Here is a 22,912-nt window from a genome sequence, read left to right on the forward strand (position 1 = left end):
GTGAAGCTCCTGATTTCCTCTTCAATTTTGAATGATAGCCTTTCTGGATAGAGTATTATTGGATTCAGTCCCTTGCTTTGCAATGCTTTGTATACTTCATTCCATTTCCTTCTGGCCTGATGTGTTTCTGTTGAGAAATCATTTGATAGTCTAATGAGAGTTCCCTTCTAGGTAACTTTCTGTCTCTCTCTCTTGCAATCCTTAAGATTTTTTCTTTCTCATTAACATTTGCCATTGTAATTACAACATGTCTTGGTGTGGGTCTTTTTGCATTCATCTTGCTTGGAACTCACTGTGCTTGTGTTACTTTTTCTTCCCCAAATCAGGGAAGTTTTCTGTCATTATTTCTTCAAATACATTTTCTAATCCTTGCTCCTCTTCTTGTCCTTCTGGCACCCCTGTTATATGTATGTTACTTCGTTTCATGTTGTCCCAAAGCTCCCTTAGGCTCTCCTCCTGCTTTCTTTCTTTTTTCTTTTTCTTTTTTTTTTTTTTTTGCCAATTGCTGTTTAGATTGGGTGTGTTTTTCTGCCCTATCTTCTAACTCACTAATTCAGTCCTCTGCTTCTTCTAGTCTACTGTTGAAAACTTCCATTATGTTTTTTGTTGTAGCTATATCATTTTTATTTCCTCTTGATTCTTACAGAAGATGCTGATTTTCTCATCCATCCATTTTATGAACTGTATACCCTTGCTCTGAATTCTTTTTCTGACATACTGCATTCCTCTGTTTCCTTTAGTTCCTTTTCTGCCGATGTCTCCTTTCTTTCCTTTGGGGGTTGTTCCTTTGTCTCCCCATTCTTGCTATCACTGGTCTGTGGCTTGCTGGCTGGATGTGCAGGATCAGGGCTGACACCCCAGGCTTGGCGGCGGGGAGCGCAGTCAGAAGCTCGCCTGCGGGATGCGCAGGTCTGTGGCAACGCCACGGTCTTGGTGGGCAGAGAGTGCAGTCCCAGGCTCGCTGGTGGGACATGCTGGGCCTGGGGCCCATGCCATGTGCTTGGTGGGCAGGGAGCAAAGTCCGAGGCTTGCTGGTGGGGTGAGAGGGCCTGGGGCCCATGCTGTGGGCTTGGCGGGCGGGGGAGCACAGTCAGAGGCTCACCTGCTGGAAGTGCATGACTGGGGTAACACCACAGGCTTGGCGGACAGGGGTGCAGTTCGAGACTCACCAATGAGGGAGTGACGCAGTGGGCCAGTGGAAAGGGGGGCTCACGTTCCGGGAACTTGCGTCTGGGGAGGCTGGAGTTCTGGAGTCCTGGGTCTGCAGCTAAAGTAGCAGGTCTTTGGCTGGAGTGCCTGTAGGGTCCAGGGTGGCATCTGAGGCCAGTCTGGGTGGTGGTGAGGCTGGGCTCCTAGTCACAGCACCTCTCCCCTTCAAGATGTCATGGTTTCTGTCCAGCCGGCCACCCTGGGAGTGATTTCAGTGGTAGCAGGAGCTCTCCATCTAGGAGAGCTCGGGTGCCAGCCCCTGAACATCCTGCAGGGTCTAACTATCCCTCACTCACACACACACACACACACACACACACACACACACACACACACACCACTCATGTCCCCACACTCCCCTTTTGCTCCCTCACTCATTTACACTCTCTCCCTCACTGCTGTCCTGCTGGCCGCCATCTTCCTGTCTCGTGAATGTGACTTTATATGGCAAAAGGGAGTTGGTAGCTGTGATTATGTTAAGGATCTGGAGATGAAATTATCCTAGAATCTCTGGAGTGGGCCCAGTGTAATCACAGGGTTCCCTATAAGAGGGAGGCAAGAGGAATTAGTCAGCGAAGGTGTGACTGTGGAAGGTTGGAGTGGTGCAAGGAAGCGGCTTTAGCCAAGAAATACAAGGGATGTCTAGAAGCTGGAAAAGCAAGGAAATGGACTCTTCCCTAAAACCTCCAGAAGGAACACAGCCCTCCTGACACCTTGATTTTTAACTTCTCACCATCCCAACTGTAAGAGAATAATTTGTTACAGCAGCAATAGGAAAGCAATACAATGAGGATTAACTAAACATTAGTGACTATAGTGTGTATGAATTATAAGAGATGTTTAATACTGTATTAAGAGACTTTAATGTTTTTAATAGACTTGTGTCCAAACTTTATTCATCATCAAAGAAACAGTGATTTATTATTATATATGTAATTTATATATATAAATTGGTGGCCTGGTGCATGAAATTCGTGCTCGGGGAGGGGGGTGTCCCTCAGCCCAGCCTGCACCCTCTCCAATCTGGGACCCCTTGGGAGATGTCTGACTGCCAGCAGTCGGACATCCCTCTCGCAATCTGGGACCGCTGGCTCCTAACCGCTCACCTGCCTGCCTGCCTGATCGCCCCTAACTGCCTCTGCCTGCTTGCCTGATTGCTCCTAACCCCTCTGCCTGCCTTCCTGATTGCCCCTAACCTCTCTGCCTGCCTGCCTGATCGCCCCTAACTGCCTCTGCCTACCTGCCTAATTGCCCCCAACTGCCCTCCCCTGCTGGCCTGATCACCCCTAACTGCCTCTGCCTCAGCCCCCACCGCCATGGCTTTGTCCGGAAGGAAGTCGGACGTCCGGAAGAGGGCCGGTCGACCCGGTCTAATTAGCGTATTACCCTTTTATTAGTATAGATAGATTAAATAGGAGAGGATTGCTTAAATGGGGGGAAAGGCCTTTTTCAGCAGGAGGAGATGCTCTTGGCAGACAGAAATACATAATCGTTATATCTGGACTGATAGCCAACCATATGCACTATACTGCCAAACCGGTCATTAAAAAATTGAACCGCTTTCTTACACCTTACACCAACAGCTGTTGCCCTTAAAACCCCTCCTCAGCACCCACCTTAGGTTCTGCCTTCGCAGTTCACTCAGATTAGGTTCTGATTGGACAGTTTCTATGCCAGTCAGCGTCAAAAGCTCCACCTCCTAGGCAGCCATTGGCTCCTCCCAGTTCACCCAGATTTGGTTCTGATTGGTCGGTTTCTATGCCAGTCAGCATCTCCGGGCCTATCTCTGGGCCTGATTAGAGAGGCAGGGCTGATCAGCAGATCAGACCCTGCTCCTCTCTCCTGGCCTCGCCAGCAGCCTGGGCAGCTGCTGATCAGCCCCACCTCTCTCTCCGAGAGGTCAACAGTTCAGCCCGCTTGCCATTCCCTGCCCATCCGAGCCTGCTGTGCATGCAGCCTGGTGTTCGGTTGTCCCTTCAGTCATTTTGGACGTTATGGACCCTGGCTCTTTATATATAGAGAGATGATAGACTATCCCAACAACTAACACTGAAAGCTTTTCTTGGTAGTTTTCTGAGGCCTTTGCCACGTTTCCAGGGAGAACAGGGCAAAGGGGCACAACATGCAGAGAGGGATTGTCTCTACCTCCATGTTTCACTGTCTTTCTACCTTTGGCACTGCTCAATTGAAGGCTTCTGGGAAATGACAATTAGGACTATTGCTCTGAAGCAAAGTGTTAAGACAAGATAGTCACAAGAAGATGTTAAGTAGACTGCTTTCTTTTACATTTTTTATGGATTCTAAGAATCTATAAATTACATAATGTGTAATTTGGCTTCTGCTATCTTATATGTCTTTATTTTGTGTTAATAAACAATAAACTCCTTTATTAGTATTTATATTTAATAATGCTATTTTATCAGATGATATTCAATAAAATAGTGATTTTAGATTATTTTGCATTTTTTAATTTAAATAAAGGAAAATTTGCTTTTTGGAATGTGAGATTCTTTGGAAATACTATGTATGTATGTAACGAAAACATTGGTACTAATCGCTCTAAAATCCTTGGGGTGTTTTATGGAAGCAGGTACCAGATTTCATATTTTATTTGATACTTTAAGGCAATAAAAAATTCAACATCAGGTTATACAGGGAAATCAAGTTAACAAGGAAAATTACATTGTTCTGAAGTCATGATTCCTTTGCCAAAGAGGTTTTGTGATTTGCTGACCAGATCTTAAGTAGAATCATTGAAGCTCAAGAATTATGGAAGTAAGATTTGCATAGTTCTCTTCAGCTATTTCTCCCACCCCATCTCCTCCAGTGATCAGAAGTCTTAAGTCATTAGTTTCTGTGGGCATTTTAGATTACTTGAGCAAGGGAACCACATTGCTCATTTAATTTGAATTTGATGGGGGTGGGGGTAAAGAGGTCAGAGACTCAGGTCTGCAAGCTGAGTTCAGGGCCAAGGGTTGAATAGGATCCATATGCATATGAGTCTAAGACACAGGTTCCTCACCTTTTTAGATCCTTGAAGAACTTTGCTTGGGGTTCACAATGCTTGAGTACTTTTTTATTTGATTATGGAAAATTTCAAATATATCCAAACTCAGGATAACTGTCATGAACCTCTACTTCCTCATGCCCGGCTCCTACTGTTTTCTGGATGTTACCACACTTGCCTCATCTATTCTCTCTTCTCCCTATTTTATCTTAAGTGTTTTAAAGCAAATCTTTCCAATCTTTTTACCTGACCCCACATCCTTCAATATGCACCCCTAAAAATATGGTTGTCTAATTTTAACTCTGCCTCATTTCTACCTTTCTTCTCAAACACAGCCCGGGTATCCAGAAGCTTTGAAGGACGAAACATTTACTGAGTTGACCATAGTTACTCAATTTAATTTTACAGTGAAGAAATAGTCTTTTTTGTTAACTTGTTATAACATGCTGTTACTTTTTTGTTAACTTCTCATATAAGAAGTGTATGAACTAATTATGGATGACTCCTTTAGCTTCTACATTTATTTTTTCTCTTCAGTATGTTATAATAAAATTAACTTCATGCTTAATTTAAAGCTATGACTGGAGAATCAAGAATATATTGCTTTTTTGCCATAAGTTTGTAGTCAAGTATTCCTGTAGATAAGATGATAGGCATACTGTTGGAAAAGATCTGCTCTCATCAAGAGGTCTTTTTTTCTTTCTATAATTCATTGATTTCTCAGAATAATTGTTACATATTTACAAAAAGTTTCCATTAGAAATTTTTTCAGTACTTGCACTGTTTTGTAGGATCTTGTCATAAGTGAGTAATGTTTCATATCTATGCGACACAATTCTCAATCAATTATTTATGTCAACATATAGGTGATTACTTGATTTTTGTTTTGGAAATAAAATAATATGCAAAAGATATATAACTTTTCCATAGATAGGGAAATAAGCAGCACTGGAGTAGACTTCCTCGTGCTCATGACCGAGGCCTCCCACTGTATTTTGAGAGCCTGTGGGGATGTTTGATACTTCCTAGTCTACATTATGGGAATGCCCACTAAGATCAGTAAGTTGTTACTCAGCTAAAATGACTCATCAGTTAGAAGGATGATCAGTCAGCCAAAACCAAACTTGTGGAATGATTTTCAAAGATCCTCTTGTGTTTGTATATAAATCTAATTATGGTTCTAAACAGACATCTGAGGAGATTTTTAGATCATTCCAAAAGGAAATACTACCAAGCAGAAATGATTTAAGATCCTATTTACATAGTGCGCTGCCTTCAAAGCAGAAATTCTTTGTAAATTTAACATGTAGCTTCGTAATGAGGTTCTTGCATGTGTGTGAATTACCTGTCACCCTAAGTCTTTATCATTAGTCCATTACATCTTTATAAGCTTTTCTGCATCATTTTAGATAATTGTGAAATTTGTGTTTCAGGATTTTATGGAACTACTCTTTTTTCGTGACCACTTAATGATTACACAATGTTTACAGCAATAAAATGTATGTTTATGATGTTGTTGATTTAAATGATACTATGTTTAACCCTAGCCAGTGTGGCTCAGTTGGTTGAGCATCATTGGTGCACCAAGAGGTCACCGTTCAATTCCCTGTCAGGGCACATGCCTGGGTTGTGGGCTCGATCCCCACTAGGGGGAATTCAGGAGGCAGCCTATCAATGTTTCTCTCTCTCTCTCTCTCTCTCTCCCCCCCCCCCCGTCTAAAATCAATAAAAACATATTTTAAAAAACACATTTAAATTATACTATGTTGAAAATACCTGTGCCATTTTCTTTGATTTTGGTGCCAGAAATACATACTTGTTGTGGCATTGCGTTTTCTTAGTCTTCTGTTAAAATTCAAGCACCTTTGGGAGAAATTATGCATTAAATCTTTATTGTCTGTTAACACCTCGGGGGAAAAATTATTTTTTAGATCAGTAGTTGTGATCTTAGAAAACACATGGAACTTGAGGCAACTGGATATTAAAATAGGGGAGTATTGACCCCGGAAAGTGTAGGAGTCAGAGAGTCTATATAGGACTTGTGAACTCAGATGCCTCCAGGGCCCACAGGATATGAAGAGAATAGGTTTAAACTGTGTGTACTGTGAGCTAAGTACCTGTCTAATATGATGGATTTTAGTTTTGTTGTTTTATAACATTGCACTTCAGGGTTCAAAAGGAATGGCCAAACAAAACAAAACAAAAATCAGAGATAATAATTTTGGGACCTTATTATATCATGTGGGGTGCTGGTAGGTGGTAGGTGAATTCAGATTGGTTCAACACAAAGGAATACTGTTACAGGCAGGTGAGAACACTGGGAATTTGAGAGCAGAAGGGGGCTGAAAATGGAGATAGGGAGCCATAAAGATTAGAGCACCTTCTTTACACTAGTTAGAAGAGATCCTGCCTTTACTAATGGGAAAGTTGGATGCTTCTTCCCTTCATAGTTGATAAACGGGGGGGTGGGGGGTGGGAGTTGGGGGGCGTGCATCAGCGTCCCCTGTGTAGTTTGCCAAACTACAGATGGCATCTGAAATAATCCACGCCTTCCTCCCAGTGAGATTTTGATTCACAAAGTGGTATGGAGCATGGTTGGGTATGTTTTGGGAAAAAAACTTATCTTGATTCACGTGCAGCACACAGTTGAACCTATTTTCTTGGAGGCAGAGGTCCAGTTTACCCTTTGACATGTGCTTTTATCTCTGCTCTCAAAATAGTCTCTTAAAATGCATGGCTACATTGTAGTTTCTCACATAAGTTGTCAAAGTGATTTATTTCATTCCATAAAGGAAGAATGACAAAAAGCAACATACATAATTTAAGGGTTGGATATAGGTTTTATGAGGAAGAATGGGAGAGTTATATTAAGACAGAGCAGTTGGCAACTGCAGCCATAGCACACCTAGTATTAAAGAGACAGAGACATATAATTATATCTGATTCAGCTTTTAACAAAGGTCGTTATATCCCCTAAGTTACCATAAATATAGACAATGAAAATTTGTTATAGCACAACTAAACTCTCTGTCCTGCTTTCCAAGAAAAAGCTGCTCACTGCATATTAATTTTTATATCATTCATGGCATTTCAGGATTAATCACTAAAGGTATAACAGCAATTACTGCAGTAGGGCTGATGTGATCAGTTTGTGGTAAAGAACTTGAGCTTAGAAAGAAGAATTGCCTAACAGAAAAGTTGTTGGACATTTAAAATTACAACCAAGGTTGCAGTTTCCTTCATTGCAGAATAAAAAATCTGAGTTAAAATGAGAAACCATTTATCTGGAATCTGGAATCTGATGCTCTTAACTTGGTAAACCTTTTACCATGTTAAATTCCTGTGTTGGTAAGCTTAGACGCCCTGCAATTACAGGGAACATTTTTTTCCCTACTTTGTTTGTTGATATTTTCCTAATATCTTCTAAGAAAGAGGTCGTTATCATTATTCCCGTTTTGGTGGTTTGCTAGTCAGTGACTATTTTTTTGGCAAAATGCCTCCATTTCTGACTTAAGCTATGTTACTTTTGTCTGGACCACACTCACACAAAAATATATGTTCATTACAGAAGAAATCTATAAACATATACAGTGGTGGGCAAAAGTAGGTTCATAGTTGTAATACAAATAACACAGTAATCAATAAGTAACACAAGAATAAACTCTGTTTCGCATACTCACAACTATAAACCTACTTTTGCCAACCCCTGTACTTAATTTGTCAGTGCTACGAGGAATTGTGGTGCTCACATTTACTGAGCTTTGGCTTTGTAACAGGTGCTGCTGAATTCTTTAGTTGAGTTGTCTCACTAATTTGCACTGCGCTGCAAAGTGGTGAGTGACTTCTGTATCCCCACCGAGCAGATGTGAGCAGATGTGAGGCGGAAGCTCAGAGAGACCAGGAAGCGGGTCCACAGGCACACAGATGAGAAAGGATGCCGTGGGCATTCAGTGTAGGTCGTCAGACTTCAGAGTTTAGGCTCTGAATCACCGCTCTTACATTAGCGGTTTCCAACTGGGAATTTGCAGATTAGCAATTCTCTGTAATTCACTTCTGCAGAAACTTCCCTCATTTCTCAAGTTCTAACAGTGTTATGGGGAACAATAAAATACCTTTAGAGCACAGGCTATCAAACTTGGCTACATTCTGGAGTCACTTAGGAGTTAAAAAACAAACAAAACAAAAACTGGTAGCTGTGTCCCACCCTCGTATGTTCAGAGTTGATTTGTATAGAGTGTGGTCTGGACATTGGGATTTTTGAAAATCTCCCAGATGATTCTAAAATGCAGCTGAGTTTGAGAACTCCTGCTTTGGAACAATGCAATATTTTAAATTCTAAATTTCTATTCTTCTGTTAGTCAAAAAATAATAATGTTTTTATTATAGAAGTAGTACATATTTACTTTAGAAACTATGGACAAACCAGTAAAAATTACAATTAAAATTATTTGTAACTAGAGGCCCAGTGCACGAAATTCGTGCACGGAGGGGGGTTATCCCTCAGCCCAGCCTATACCCTCTCCAATATGGGACCCCTCGAGGGATGTCCGACTGCTGGCTCCCAACTGCTTGCCTGCCTGCCTTCCTGATTGCCCCTAACCACTTCTGCCTGCCAGCCTGATCACCCCCTAACCACTCTGCTGCCAGCCTGTTTGCCCCCAACTTCCCTCCTCTGCTGGCCTGGTCACCCCTAACTGCCCTCTCCTGCAGGGTTGATCACCTCCAACTGCCCTCCCTTGCAGGCCTGGTCCTTCTCAACTGCCCTCCCTTGCAGGCCAGGTGCCTCCCAACTGCCCTCTCCTGCTGGCCATCTTGTGGTGGCCATCTTGTGTCCACATGGGGGCAGGATCTTTACCACATGGGGGCAGCTATATTGTGTGTTGCAGTGATGATCAATCTGCATATTACTCTTTTATTAGATAGGATAGAGGCCTGGTACAGGGGTGGGGGCCAGCTGGTTTTCCCTGAAGGGTGTCCCAGATCAGGTGGGGGCTCCCTTGGGGCGTAGGGCAGCCTGAGTGAGGGGCCTGTGGTGGTTTGCAGGCCGGCCACGCCCCCTGGCAACCCAAGCGGAGGCCCTGGTATCTGGAATTTATTTTCCTTCTACAATTGAAACTTTGTAGCCTGGAGCGGAGCCAAGCCTGGGGCTCCCTCCGAGGCCGGCAGCCATTTGTGTTGGGGTTATAATTGAAACTTTCTTGCCTTAAGCGGGTGGGCCCGGCCAGGGTGTGCGGAAAGCTTTGCTTCCCCTGTTGCCGGCGGCAACCCTGGCTTGCTCTCTCAAGCTCCATCCTGCCGCCATTTGTTTGAATTTGTTTACTTTCTATAATTGAAACTTTGTAGCTTGAGTGGAGGCTTAGGCCTGGCAAGGGCAGGCGGAAAGCTTGGCTTCCTCTGTTACCTAGGAAACCTTGCTCTCTGTGGCTGTAGCTATCTTGGTTTGGGTTAATTTGCATACTCGCTCTGATTGGATGGTGGGCGTGGCTTGTGGGTGTGTCGGAGGTATGGTCAATTTGCATATTTGTCTATTATTAGGTAGGATCCCTTCACTGAATAATAACCTCATAGGACTTGGCTATGTATTTTCTTCTTCTGTGCATGTTTGTGTATTTAAAGCTTTACCTGTAATGTTACTCTTTTATAGAATTTTATATATTTAATGCCTTACTGCTTTTTATCTCTCTTACCTAGTCACATGCTTTATCAGACTGAGAAATTTTTTATTCTTATGCACATTTAGTAGTATTGTTGATTAGCCCTTATTGGCCAGTAACTCAAAGTAAAGTAGTATCTCTATTAATGGAGAATTTGTTTGTAATTTGAGGTAGCACTGAGGAGACAAACCAATTAGATGTATCTCCTTTGTACTCCGACTTACATAGCACTTTTTCAGACAAGTACTAGTAAACCTTGGTTTGCTTCCTTTCCTTCCTTCTACGTCATTAAGGCACAGCCCGTGTGGTTCGAACCCCCTGGGCTCTGGCATGTAGTACACACGCAGTGAATGCTGAGATGCATGAGCAAGCAGACAGATGTGCTCTGGGATCTGAGCTGGGAGTGGTGGTTATAGCCTGAAAAAAACTAATCACTGAAGAAAATGAGTAAAAATGATTTGGGAATGGTGGAACACTAGGAAGAGAGAATAAGAGTGGGATTGAGATGAGGACAGGGGCTAAGGGCCACTTTAGGAGATAGGTAAGATGCAGATTATTCAAGAAATGTAAAAAGCCCTCTAGTTTCAGAAATATCCCTGCCTTGGCCCCCAACAGGCTCAGTCTGAGTTCCCTGACCCCTCCCACATCTCTGTCTTTCCATCTCGTCATCCTGCTCGTTTATCAGAATAAAAAGGCTGAGTCAGATACACTTTCAGAGGAAGAACGAGAAAATTTTCTGGGTTTGATGCTCCCCAAATAGTTTCCTGATACAGGTTTGGAGGAGAAACCACTGTAGTAAAATGGGGTTCAGTTAGGATACAACCAGAGCCTGTCAGTTAATAACCATCATTCCCTTTCCTACCGAGGTTGGGGATGGGGAAGAATTAAGTAAAAGATGGGGAGGGGACTCAGCATTGCAGACTAATGAGGGGTTACCGTCAAGGGGAGAGGGCCCCTCTGGGAGATGTCACAGGTTTGGTAGGCAGCCTTGTCTTCAGTTACGCTCACTGAGGTCCTTTTGGTGGTGCAGCCACAAAAGCCAGGCACCTCTGCATTGCATGATTTATGAACGATTTTGTTTCATATCCACTTCTTTTAGTGTGACTTTATAACCATTAGATTTCTTAAGTCAAAATTATTTATAGTTTCTTTTGGCTCTTAAAAACTTTATTAGTTTTTAAATGTGATTGTCCATTTTAAACAAATTTTTATTAAAAAGGAAAAATTGCTGATGTTTTACGTCATCCATGTATAAGATATATGCATGATTTATATTGCTGAAATCCTTTAGCATTGAAACATTTTGTAGTTCCAAAAGTGTCAAGAAAAATGAGAAGCTATTTCTCTATTCTTCTATCTTTATTGAATTCACGATGACTTTTAAAGAATATAAAGGCATTAAAGATAGTTAAAACCTCAGACGTCCTTCTTTACTTAGAATTAAACAAAAACAAAAATGAAGAATAAAATAGCAAACCTGGTTTATTTATCTGAATAATGCTTATCTCACTATAACCACCATAATGAAAGACAGGGAATCTTTATATTTACATTATACATTATAGCTAACTAAATAAAGAAATAAAATGCCAGAGGTAATATGTATTCAGGTAAATACCGGATATATTCAGTCCAGTGAAACTTTGAGATTTCGAGAGTGCTGTGCCAGGCATCAGAGCCAGGAGTGTATTATGATTTAATAGCATCGCTCTGCTGCTTTTGATGAGCTGGCCCAGAAAAACATTTGAAGCAATAAAGCATCCATTTGGCTCCTAAGTAATGAGGGAGGCCTTGCTCTTTGCATTAACTATTCAAGAAGAAAAGTGACCAACTGCTAATAAGCTTTCTCCAAAGGGGGGTAGTGGAAAACAGAAGAAAGTGCAAAGGGGAGGTTCTGTTCAATTTCATAAGCAGTTACCCAATACCCAGAGCTCCTCTTCCATGCGACTCCGGCCTGCTGTATAAGTGGGAGTGCCTGTCAGATGTATTCAAGGCTTCGTGGTTTAAGGAAGGATTGTGTAGCCTAACCTAATGACAGATGAGAGGAAGCAATGACGGGTGAGTAGCTAAGATTGGGCTGATCTCTCTCGTTTTAAATACTGGACTTATTCTCTAAGATGAACAGTAGTGATTGAGGCTTGATAGTTAATCCTTTTGGGAAGGGTTCCTTTTTAAAAAAAAGATGATTATTGCTTTTTCATGACATGGGAAATCTGCTCTATAATGCAATATGTAGAGTATCACGGGATTAAATGGCTTCTAACTTGAGAAAATGTATTTGCTATGTAAATAAGTATATCATTTATCATTTGAAAATAGTTTCAGCGTAAGAATATAATATTTTGCTCCTCTTCCACAAGTAAATAAATGGTCCCTTATTTAAAATAAATGCTTAGGATTTAGCAACTTTGAGATTACAACCAGAATATTGTATTAACACACAAATAGGGGCCTTTTCAAGTCATTTTGGAATCTTTGGATCACTTTTGGTGCTATAACAGCATGAAGTTTTAATCTCACTTGCTTTAAGATTCTTAATATGATTAATTTGCCCTCTTTAATGACATGAAAAAAGATGAAAGTCACAATTATTTTTTTCCTTAAAACCAACAAAGTGACTTTTATGCTAACTCTTCTCTGCTCTTACTAAAAAGTAATACAATGGAATTCTACACAATGGGGGGGAATCCTTCATATAAATTATATTAAAATAGGCAATGGAAATATGTAAACACAACATTATTTAATAATATTGTTCTTGGTACTATTCTAAGCCAATTATAAAACCATTTAATGGTGCATTTGATTTTCTTTTTTTTTTAAATTCCGCATTGATAGCTATGCATTAAATTTAAGCTTACCATGAATTATTTTGAAGTGTATTTAAAATTAATTTTCAAGTTATATTTTATGAAATAAGAATTCATTGTTTATTTGGGTTCAAGCCTTTGGTAAGGGTCTCAACAGCCTGATAAATACGTAGCAATGAGATCAAAATCAATAAAAGGTTCCTTAGAATTTTTCTTACCTAGACCACATTGTGTCATACTCAAAGAACTAAACTCATGTACTTTATAGTAATTCTTACTTTCTTTAGCAAGGAAATAAGGTTTTGCAATAATCTCTCTTGTTGGTTATTAACAATCATTTAGATTGAATTATACCTTTCAGATAATCACTCCATTCAGAAGACTAATGCTATGCGCTGAGAACAGAAAGGAGATGGAGGATTGGATCAGCTCACTGAAGTCTGTACAGACCAGAGAACCTTATGAGGTAAAGTAGCAGCTCTTTTGTCATCTCGTGTTCTTAGAGAATGTTAACTGAAGAGCTAACGCTATATTCTGCAAAAATTGGTATGTATAGAGTCATTCAGCAACTTGTTTAAGCCTGATATTGCATTCTTTTTACTTAAAGCAAAAAGTTTTTAAAATATGGGTTTGAAATTTTAATCATAACTATATACATTCTAAATATTAAGTGTCTGTAGTTTTGTTCACTTGTTTGACAAATCTGTGCTAATGTCTCATTTCTAGGTGGCCCAGTTTAATGTGGAACATTTCTCAGGGATGCATAACTGGTACGCCTGCTCCCATGCCCGACCCACTTTCTGTAACGTGTGCCGAGAGAGCCTTTCTGGAGTCACCTCCCATGGCCTGTCCTGCGAAGGTACTGTAGCATCCAACATGCGTTGTCCTCCACACTGACCATACTGCCATTGGTACTTGTGAGAAGAGAACAGAGAAAATCCACCATTTCCCTTGGGTGGAAGCAGTAGCTGGGAGCACCTCAGCAGGAACAGAGTGTTGATGTTTTATGGTGGCTTACAGTGGAGCTCTGTACACATAGGACTATCTTGGGAAATGTTTTGGCTCAGGAAAAGATAATATAAAATCATCTGAAAGGAAGTCTAAATCAAAATGTAGCATTTGTCTCCTGAGGAACTAGTAACTACTGATTAAAAAAACGTTCTTTAGACTTAGTGTGTCATCCCAGTTTTCTAGTATTCTTTTTCTGTTCTGATTGATTATGGAGTACAAAACTTTCTGTGAGGACACTATATACTCTTTGGCAGAATTTCCAATTGTTACTTACATTGCACTAGAGCAGTGGTTGCCAACCGGTGGTCCACAGACCACTGGTGGTCTGTGAGGTCCAAAAGGCTGGTGACCGCTGCACTAGAGGCCTGATGCACAGATTCGTACGCCGGTGGGGTCCCTCAGCCTGGCCTGCGCCCTCTCGCAATCCGGGACCCCTTGGGGGATGTTGGAGAGCTGGTTTCGGCCGGATCCCCGCAGGCCAGGCGAGGGACCCCGGGCACTGGACCAGTTTCAGCCTGATCCCCACAGGCCAGGCCGAGGGACCCCACGGGCCTCTAGTATGCATATAAGACCTTTGGTTAATCTCTTCCTGACCTCCCTCCTTCCCCCTTCCCTCTGAGATTCATCAGTCTGTTCCATGTTTCCATGCCTATGTGTTGAGCATCTTCCCCCAGGTGGTCAGTGAGCATCATAGCTACTGGTCGGACGGTCACTGAGGCTTTTATATATATAGATTGTTTTAAACGCTGTTTTATTTCATTTATGTTTCATTTAAATTGATGCCATCCTTTTAATTTCCTTAAAAGTTTCCTAAAAATAAGGCCTATGTTGTTGTTTTCATAAAAGTACTTCTGGATTATTTTGAAATTTAAGAACAGTGACCACTTAAAGGAAGTGCATTAATGATTACCAGGAGAAAATTCATAACTTCTTTAGATTTATTTAATTTCGTGCCTCAGTGATCAAATCATTGTGTACTACTTTTTGAACTATCTATTATACTATTACTAGCTTTTTTCTCTAATACAAAAAATCTTAAGTAATTTTGAATATAACTTTATTGTAATTAAAGAGTTTAATACAAATTGAGTCCCAGTTTTAATTCATTTTACGTAAGCTTGAGGTGTATGTCATTAGTTCAGCTATTTAATGTGCTACATAGCGGTTGAGAGCAGAGCACTGCACTTAGACCTTTGGGTTCCCGTTTCACTTCCAGCATTTTATTGTGAGCAGGGGAAAATCTAACTCTTTCAGACTTTATTTCCTAATCTGTAAAAGGGGGATAGTAGTCATTTATATCTCATAGCACATTATGGAAGCTAAATGAGAGAATACATGTAATAAAACTACTTTTCCAGTTAAGTAAATTATAAAAATTTTAATTGTGCTCCAAAAGAAATTTTTCAGGTAAAATATTACAGATTGTGTCATGGCCTGATACAGTAAAATTTATAAAAATGAATATTTGGAAGGGAGGAGGCATTAAACACTTTTAGATTTAAGGAATGATTGCAAACAAATATATAACTGGCCTTTATGGCTTTAATAACCTAAAAGGATATCTGCAGCTCCAAGTGACTCCTGCCCAGTCTGTGATATTGCATGACATTATTTTGAAGGTCCTTTTACTATTACCTTCTAGTCTCTCATCTAAAAAATGTTAAAGTGATATCAGATCTGAGGTACTCTGTTGATACCCTTCTGCTTTAAGAGTTAGACATTATTCAATATGTTTGTTTAGAAACTGAGATTGATAGTGGGATGACTGAATATTTTTGTAAGCATTTTTACAGAAAAAGGAAAATTACATTAGCTGGTGAGAATAAGAAACTTTAAAGTGTTTAAATAAATGTGTTGTTATATTCTGTTAATATGAAGTCTTCCTGACTTTTAAAAAATTCTCAATGATTATATTTTTAGAGGCACATATGGTAGTATTTATTTTCTCCACTGATAAAAATTTTAAATCTACAGTATTTTGCCCATTAGTATTTTTAGAACTGTAGCCGAGGTTTTACAAATCCCAAGGGTTTTATGAACATACAAAAAAGTTGCCTTTTTATTTTATGAGAATGTGACTATTTAGGATATTTTTATTGTAATCAAAGTTATACTTAAACTTTAGGACCCCCCCTTCCCAAATCTGAATAAACTACCTGCTTAGTAAAGCTAAAGCCACAGAATATAAGAGGCTTTAAAAGTCATAACAAAGATGCAAATACAAAATAAATTTGTTCACTAGTGACAATGAATAACTTTGTGTTAGAATGCAGTCCAGCTTCCCTGTGTGAGGCTACACTACATTGCCCTAATCTTCTGTTGTTGTTTTTCACAATAAGACAAGGCAGTCCTGATTTGTCTTCTAGGTTTGTATTGAAAAATAATTAAAAGTATTACTTTAAAGCCTTGTATATATAAAATATATGAAAAATAGAAGACAAAAGACTTTTTGTAAGTAATCCCCAAATCAATTGAGAATGTTAATTATAATTTAAGAGCATAATTATTCTTTATAGTTTTTAAACATCAATTTAATAAAATATGTTAAATGGTGATTTTTTAATCAACGGTATCAAATATATCAGCTTAGGAATTTTTATTTTAACCACTGTTGAACACATAAAGTGTAGTAAAGACTGAAATAATGTTTCAAAAAAAATCATAATTTTGTTACATGTTAGTATGTTTTATAAGTCTTGGAGTTTTAAAATAATGGCTTTACTTGTTTGGAAAAATTTAATTGTTAATTAACAAAATTAAGGTGCCTATTAATCATTATCATTTCTTAGTCACCATAATTACAGTCTGGTTTATATTATTATTATCCTATCTATAAAACAGTAATATGCAAATCATCACTCCGCTACACTCAAGCCACGCCCACCGGCCACGCCCACCGGCCAATCAGAAAGGGAATATGCAAATACACCTAACCAAGATGGCTGCAGCCTCGGAGAGCAGTTGTTGGAACTGGGATATTGGAGCCGAAGATCAGAGGGGAAGATCAGAGCCAGCTGGGGTCCCCTGCAGGCGATCGGAGCCAGCTGGGGGTCCCTGTCCAGGGCCCGAGCCTCAGCCAGAGGCTTGCAGCATTGGCTGGGGGTGGAGCTGGGCCACTGGAACCAGCTGGGGTCCCCTGCGGTGATTGGAGCCAGCTGGGGGGTCCCTGACCAGGGCCCAAGCCTCAAACAGAAGCTTGAGGCCTTGGCCTTGGATGGAGCGGGGGATAGAGCCATCTGGGGGTCCCTGCCCAGGGGCCGAGCCTCAAACAGAGGCTTGCGGCATTGGATGGGGGCGGAGCGGGGAGATCAGAGCCAGCTGGGGGTCCTGCCCAGAGCCCAAGCCTTGGCCAGAGGCTTGCAGCCTTGGCCGTTGGGGCGGAGCCTGGTGATCGGAGCCTGGTGATCAGAGCCAGCTGGGGTCCCCTGAGGGCGATCGGAGCCAGCTGGGGATCCCTGCCCAGAGCCCAAGCCTCTGCCAGAGGCTTTAGGCCTTGGCTGGGGGTGGAGCCCACGAGCGGAGCCAGCTTGGGGTCCCTGCAGGTGATTGGAGCCAGCTGGGGGTCCCTGCCCAGGGCCCAAGCCTCAGCCAGAGGCTTTAGGCCTTGGCTTGGGGTGGAGCCCTCCAGTGGAGCCAGCTGGGGTCCCTTGCAGGTGATCCGAGCCAGCTGGGGGTCCCTGCCCAGAGCCCAAGCCTAGAGGCTTGCAGCCTTGGCCGTGAGTGGAGCCGGGCGATAGAGCCAGCTGTGGGTGTCTGTGGGCAATTGGAACCAGCTGGGGGTCCCTGCCCAGGTCCCGAGCCTCAAACAGAGGCTTGCGGCCTTGGCTGGGGTTAGAGCAGGGCGATCAGAGCCAGCTGGGGGTCCCTGCCCAGGGCTGGAGGCTTTAGGCCTTGGCAGGGGTGGAGCCGGAGATCACAGGAGATAGGTGTGAACTACAGAGGAAATACCTTTTCTGACCACTCACTGGCTAAGCTCCCTGTATGCCACTGGTAATATTCTTAGTAACTTGGGTATAAGAATCCAAAAAAGTGATCTAGGGCTTTTCCACCACACTCCTGGGGAAAAAAATGAAGGTCCGCTGCTGGAGGGCTAAGAAATGTCATAACCTGCCCTACACGGTTTGGCTCAGTGGATAATGTCTAGGTTTGCCAACCGCAGAGTCCAGGTTAGATTCTGATCAAGGGCATGTACCTAAGTTGCAGGCTCCTCCCTGGCTGGGGCCCAGGTCAGGGCTCAGGAAGGAGGCAAGCAATCTAAGTATTCCTCTCACTTTGATGTTTCTCTCTGTCTTTCCCTTTCTCTTTCACATTCTCTAAAAGTCCATGGAAACATATACTCAGGTGAGGATAAAAAAAAAAAAAAAAGAAAGAAATGTCATCCAATCTAATAAAAGAGTACTATGCAGATTGATCATCACTGCAACACACAATATAGCTGCCCCCATGTGGTCAAAGATCCTGCCCCCATGTGGACACAAGATGGCAACCACAAGATGGCCAGCAGGAGAGGGCAGTTGGGAGGCACCCGGCCTGCAAGGGAGGGCAGTTGGAGGTGATCAACCCTGCAGGAGAGGGCAGTTAGGGGTAACCAGGCCGGCAGAGGAGGGAAGTTGGGGGCAAACAGGCTGGCAGCAGAGTGGTTAGGGGGTGATCAGGCTGGCAGGCAGAAGCAGTTAGGGGCAATCAGGAAGGCAGGCAGGCAAGCAGTTGGGAGCCAGCAGTCCTGGATTGTGAGAGGGATGTCTGACTGCCCTCAAGGCAGTCGGACATCCCTTGAGGGGTCCCAGATTGGAGAGGGTACAGGCTGGGCTGAGGGACAACCCCCCTCCGTGCACGAATTTCGTGCACCGGGCCTCTAGTTATTTTATATTAAGCAACTTTGCAATTCTCAAGAATCATTTTATGATACATTTTATTATTACAAATTTGTAATTTTTACTTTTAATATTCTGTTTGAATTTTAATAGCAAAATTTTCAAAAGCCATGATGCCCGGGCAGGTTTTACTCAGTGGTTAGAGCATCGGCATCTTGGGTTTGATTCCCAGTCAAGGGCACACACCAGGATTGCGGGTTCCATCCTCACCCCAATCAGGGAGGATGTGTCTCTCTCACATCAATGTTTCTCTCTCTCCCCTTTCCTTCTTTCCACTCTCTCTAAAAATCAATGGAAAAATCCTTGGGTGAGCATTAACAACACCAAAAACAAAAAAAGCCATGACATTATACCCTGCTGCCCTCTTTTACTTCCTTCTTTGTCTCTTAGAATACAGTTATTGACCATTATTGTCAAGTACTTACTTCTACTTAAAAAGCAGCCTGGGGATTATGCTACAGATAAAACTAAAACTAGGACCACATTTTTGAGCAACACCATAACAGATGAAAAGGTCTAGAGACACTAACTGTGGTTTTAAAGAGTCACTTGTATTGGAGCAAAATGCTGAAATTGTTTTTCAAACTAAGCTTACTTTCTATAGTACTCTTTTTTACACTAATGTTGGTCAGCAATAAAATTCAATTGAATAATGGTTGTATTCTACATGAAGTCTGGGCTGTAGTCACAGTCATTTATCACAAAAACAGTATGATTTCTAGGGAAGAATTTGTCAATGTACACAAAAGAGCATGTAAATGAAACATGTCCAGTATGTGTAGCCTAGGAAAAACCAGCTTAAGTGACCATATATATTTTGGTTATTTATGATACCTGAAGTATTTGAACATTTGATTATATAAATCTTAGTTATTTTACCTGACCCTTTTGTTTTCATCCTATCTAATAAAAGAGTAATATGCAAATTGACCGTCACTCCAACACAAGATGGCCGCCCCATGTAGTCAAAGATGGCTGCCCCCATGTGGACACAAGATGGCCATCACAAGATGGCCGGCAGGGAAGGGCAATTGTGGGCGATCAGGCCAGCCGGGGAGGGCAGTTGTGGGCGATCAGGCCAGCAGGGGAGGGCAGTTAGGGGTGACTGGGCCAGCAGGGGAGGGCAGTTGGGGGTGACCAGGTCGGCAGGGGAGGGCAGTTAGGGGCAATCGGGCCGGCAGGGGAGCAGTTAGGCGTCGATTAGGCTGGCAGGGGAGTGGTTATGGGGTGATCAGGTTGGCAGGCAGGTGACCAGTTTGGAGCCAGCAGTCCTGGATTGTGAGAGGGATCCCAGATTGGAGAGGGTGCAGGCTGGGCTGAGGGATACACCTCCCCCCATGCATGAATTTCGTGCACCGGGCCTCTAGTATTACAATAAGTTTGCTTTAAAAAATGATGTGGAACCCATCATTTCTTGTTTATGAATGGCTTACTATTAGATACTAAAAATCATGTGAAAAGTAGCCACCTTACATTTAGAATTTAGCAACAGTTGCCTTATATTTCCACCAAAGTAAGCTCTGCTTTTAAATATTTACCTGAAAACTCAGAAACTTGTATAACATCAGTATCTATTAACACTCCGATAGTTTGTGTCATTTGAAGGGTAAGTTTAGTAGTAGTCAAGTTCTGATTTTCATAAGCAAGCATTAATTATTCAAATAATCTGTGGTTTACTCGTTTTTCATATTTATGTTGCTTCTTTCTGGTTGTTTCCTCTTATTTCTCTCTTTCTCTCTTTTTATTCAGTATTTGTATATATTGCAAAATGATTACCAGAATAAGTCTAGTTGCCATCACCAACATAGTTACATACTAGTAAATTTTTTTTCTTGTGATGAGAACTTTTTAAAAATATATATTTTATTGATTTTTTACAGAGAGGAAGGGAGAGGGATAGAGTGTTAGAAACATCGATGAGAGAGAAACATCGATCAGCTGCCTCCTGCACACCTCCTACTGGGGATGTGCCCACAACCAAGGTACATGCCCTTGACCGGAATCGAACCTGGGACCTTTCAGTCCACAGGCCGACGCTCTATCCACTGAGCCAAACCGGTTAGGGCTGTGATGAGAACTTTTAAGATTTATTCTCTTAGCGACTTTCAAACATACAATACAGTATTATTTACTAGAGGCCTGGTGCATGAAATTCATACATGGGGGTGGGGTCCCCTCAGCCCAGCCTGCACCCTCTCCAATCCGGGACCCCTTGGGGGATGTCCAACTGCCAGTTTAGGCCCAATCCCAGGGATAAACCGGCAGTCAGACATCCCTCTCACAATCCTGGACTGCTGGCTCCTAATCACTCACCTACCTGGTCGCCCCATGCAACCTGCTGTTCGGTTGTTTGATCGTCCCTCACTGCCCCCCCTGCCGGCCTGGTTGGCCCTAACTTCCCCCTCCTGCCATCCTGGTCGCCCCCAACTTCCTCCCTGCCGGCCTGGTCACCCCCAACTGCCCCCCACTGCCGGTCTGGTCGCCCCTGACTGCCCCCCCTGCCAGCCTGGTCACCCCCAACTGCCCCCCAACTGGCCTGGTCGCCCCAACTGCCCCCCCTGCCAGCCTGGTCGCCCCCAACTGTCCCCTCCCTGCTGGCCTAGTCACTCCTAACTGCCCCTCCTGCCCCTCCTGCTGGCCTGGTTGCCCCCAACTGCCCCCCCCCACCAGCCTGGTAGCCCCCAACTGCCCCCCTCTGCTGGCCTCGTCGCCCCCAACTGCCCCCTCTGCCGGTCTGGTCGCCCCTCATGGTCCCCCCGCCAGTCTGGTCACCCCATGCAGCCTGCTGTTCAGTTGTTTGGTCGTCCTTCAATAACCCCCCTGTCGGCCTGGTCGCCCCATGCAGCCTGCTTGTTCAGTTGTTTGGTCGTCCCTCACTAACCCCCCTGCCAGCCTGGTCGTAGGCAGCCATCTTGTAAGGGTGTGATGGTCAATTTGCATATTACCTCTTTATTATATAGGGTAGTCACCATGCTGTACATTATATACCCAGGACTTATTTATTTTATAACTGGAAATTTGTACCTTTTGACCCCCTTCACCCATATTGGCCACCTCCCCATCTCCAACCTCTAGCAACCACCAATCTGTTCTCTGTATCTATGAGCTTGGTTGTTGTTTTTTGTATTCCACATATAAGTGAGATGCTATGGTATTTGTCATTCTCTATCTGACTTATTTCACTTAGCATATTGTCTCAAATGGCAAAATTTCATTCTTTTTTATGACTGAATAACATATATATGTTACATCTTTTATCCGTTCACCCATTGATAGACACTTATGTTGGTTTCCTATCTTGGCTATTGTAAATAATGCTGCAGAGAACATGGAAGTGCAGACATCTTTTTGAGTTAGTGTTTTCATTTTTTTCAGATAAATAACAAGAAGTGGGATTGATGTATCATATAGTAGTTCTGTTTTTAAAATTTTGAGGAACCTCCATACTACTTTTCATAGTGGCTACACCAATTTGTATTCCTGCCAACAGTGCACAAGGGATCCCTTTTCTTCACATCGTTGCTAACACTTGAAACTTTTTTATCTCTTGCTAATATCCATTCTAGCAGGTGTGAGGTGATATTTCATCGTGGTTTTTATTTTACATATTCCTGATGGTTAGTAATGTTGAGAAACTCTTCATGTACCTTTGGTCATTTGTATGTCATACTTGGAAAGATGTCACTTGAGATCCTCTACTTGTTTTTAAAATCGGATTCGTTATTTTTTTGCTATTGTGTTATATGAGTTGTTTATATATTTGGGATATTAACCTTTTACCAGATATATTGCATTTACTTTCTCCCATTCACTAGATTGCCATTTTCATTTTGTTGATGGTTTCCTTTTCTGTGCAGAAGCTTTATAGTTTGATGTAGTCCCTCTTGGAGCTTACAACCTATCCTTTCTTCTGGTAGTTTTATGGTTTCAGGACTTACATTTAAGTCTAATCCAGTTTGAGATAATTTTTGTATATGATATAAATAGTGGTCCAGTTTTATTATTTTTTGCATGTGGCTGTTTAATTTTCCCAATTTATCCAAGAGACTCTCCATTCCTCATTGTATATTCTTGGATCCTTTGTTGTAAATTAATTGATCATATAGGCATGGGTTTATTTCTGGGCTTTCTATTCTGTCTGATCTATGTGTCTATTTTTACACCAATACAATGCTTTTTTGATTACTACTACTCTGTATTATATAAGGTGGGGCAAAAGTAGGCCTACAGATGTGAGTATGTGAAACACAGAGTTTATTCTTGTATTGTTATTTATTAATTATTGCATTAAGTTCTAATCGAACAACTGTAAACCTTTGCCTCACCTTGTAGTTTGAAATCAGGGAA

The 22,912-nt window shown here is 42.1% G+C and overlaps 1 protein-coding gene across 5 annotated transcripts in view; it reads left to right on the top strand.

Annotated features, from left to right (window-relative positions):
• The window catches only part of DGKH (diacylglycerol kinase eta), a 213,284-nt gene that overhangs the window by 114,409 nt on the left and 75,963 nt on the right, over positions 1 to 22,912 (top strand). For all 5 annotated transcript variants that reach the window (XM_079778514.1, XM_079778512.1, XM_079778516.1 and 2 more), the window contains exons 5-6: positions 13,042 to 13,146; positions 13,407 to 13,539. In XM_079778514.1, the coding sequence (XP_079634640.1) occupies positions 13,042 to 13,146; positions 13,407 to 13,539 (238 nt within the window). The remainder of the gene's footprint in view (positions 1 to 13,041; positions 13,147 to 13,406; positions 13,540 to 22,912) is intronic.

This window comes from Cnephaeus nilssonii (assembly GCF_951640355.1).
Source record: "Cnephaeus nilssonii genome assembly, chromosome: 8".
Lineage (NCBI taxonomy): Eukaryota > Metazoa > Chordata > Mammalia > Chiroptera > Vespertilionidae > Cnephaeus > Cnephaeus nilssonii.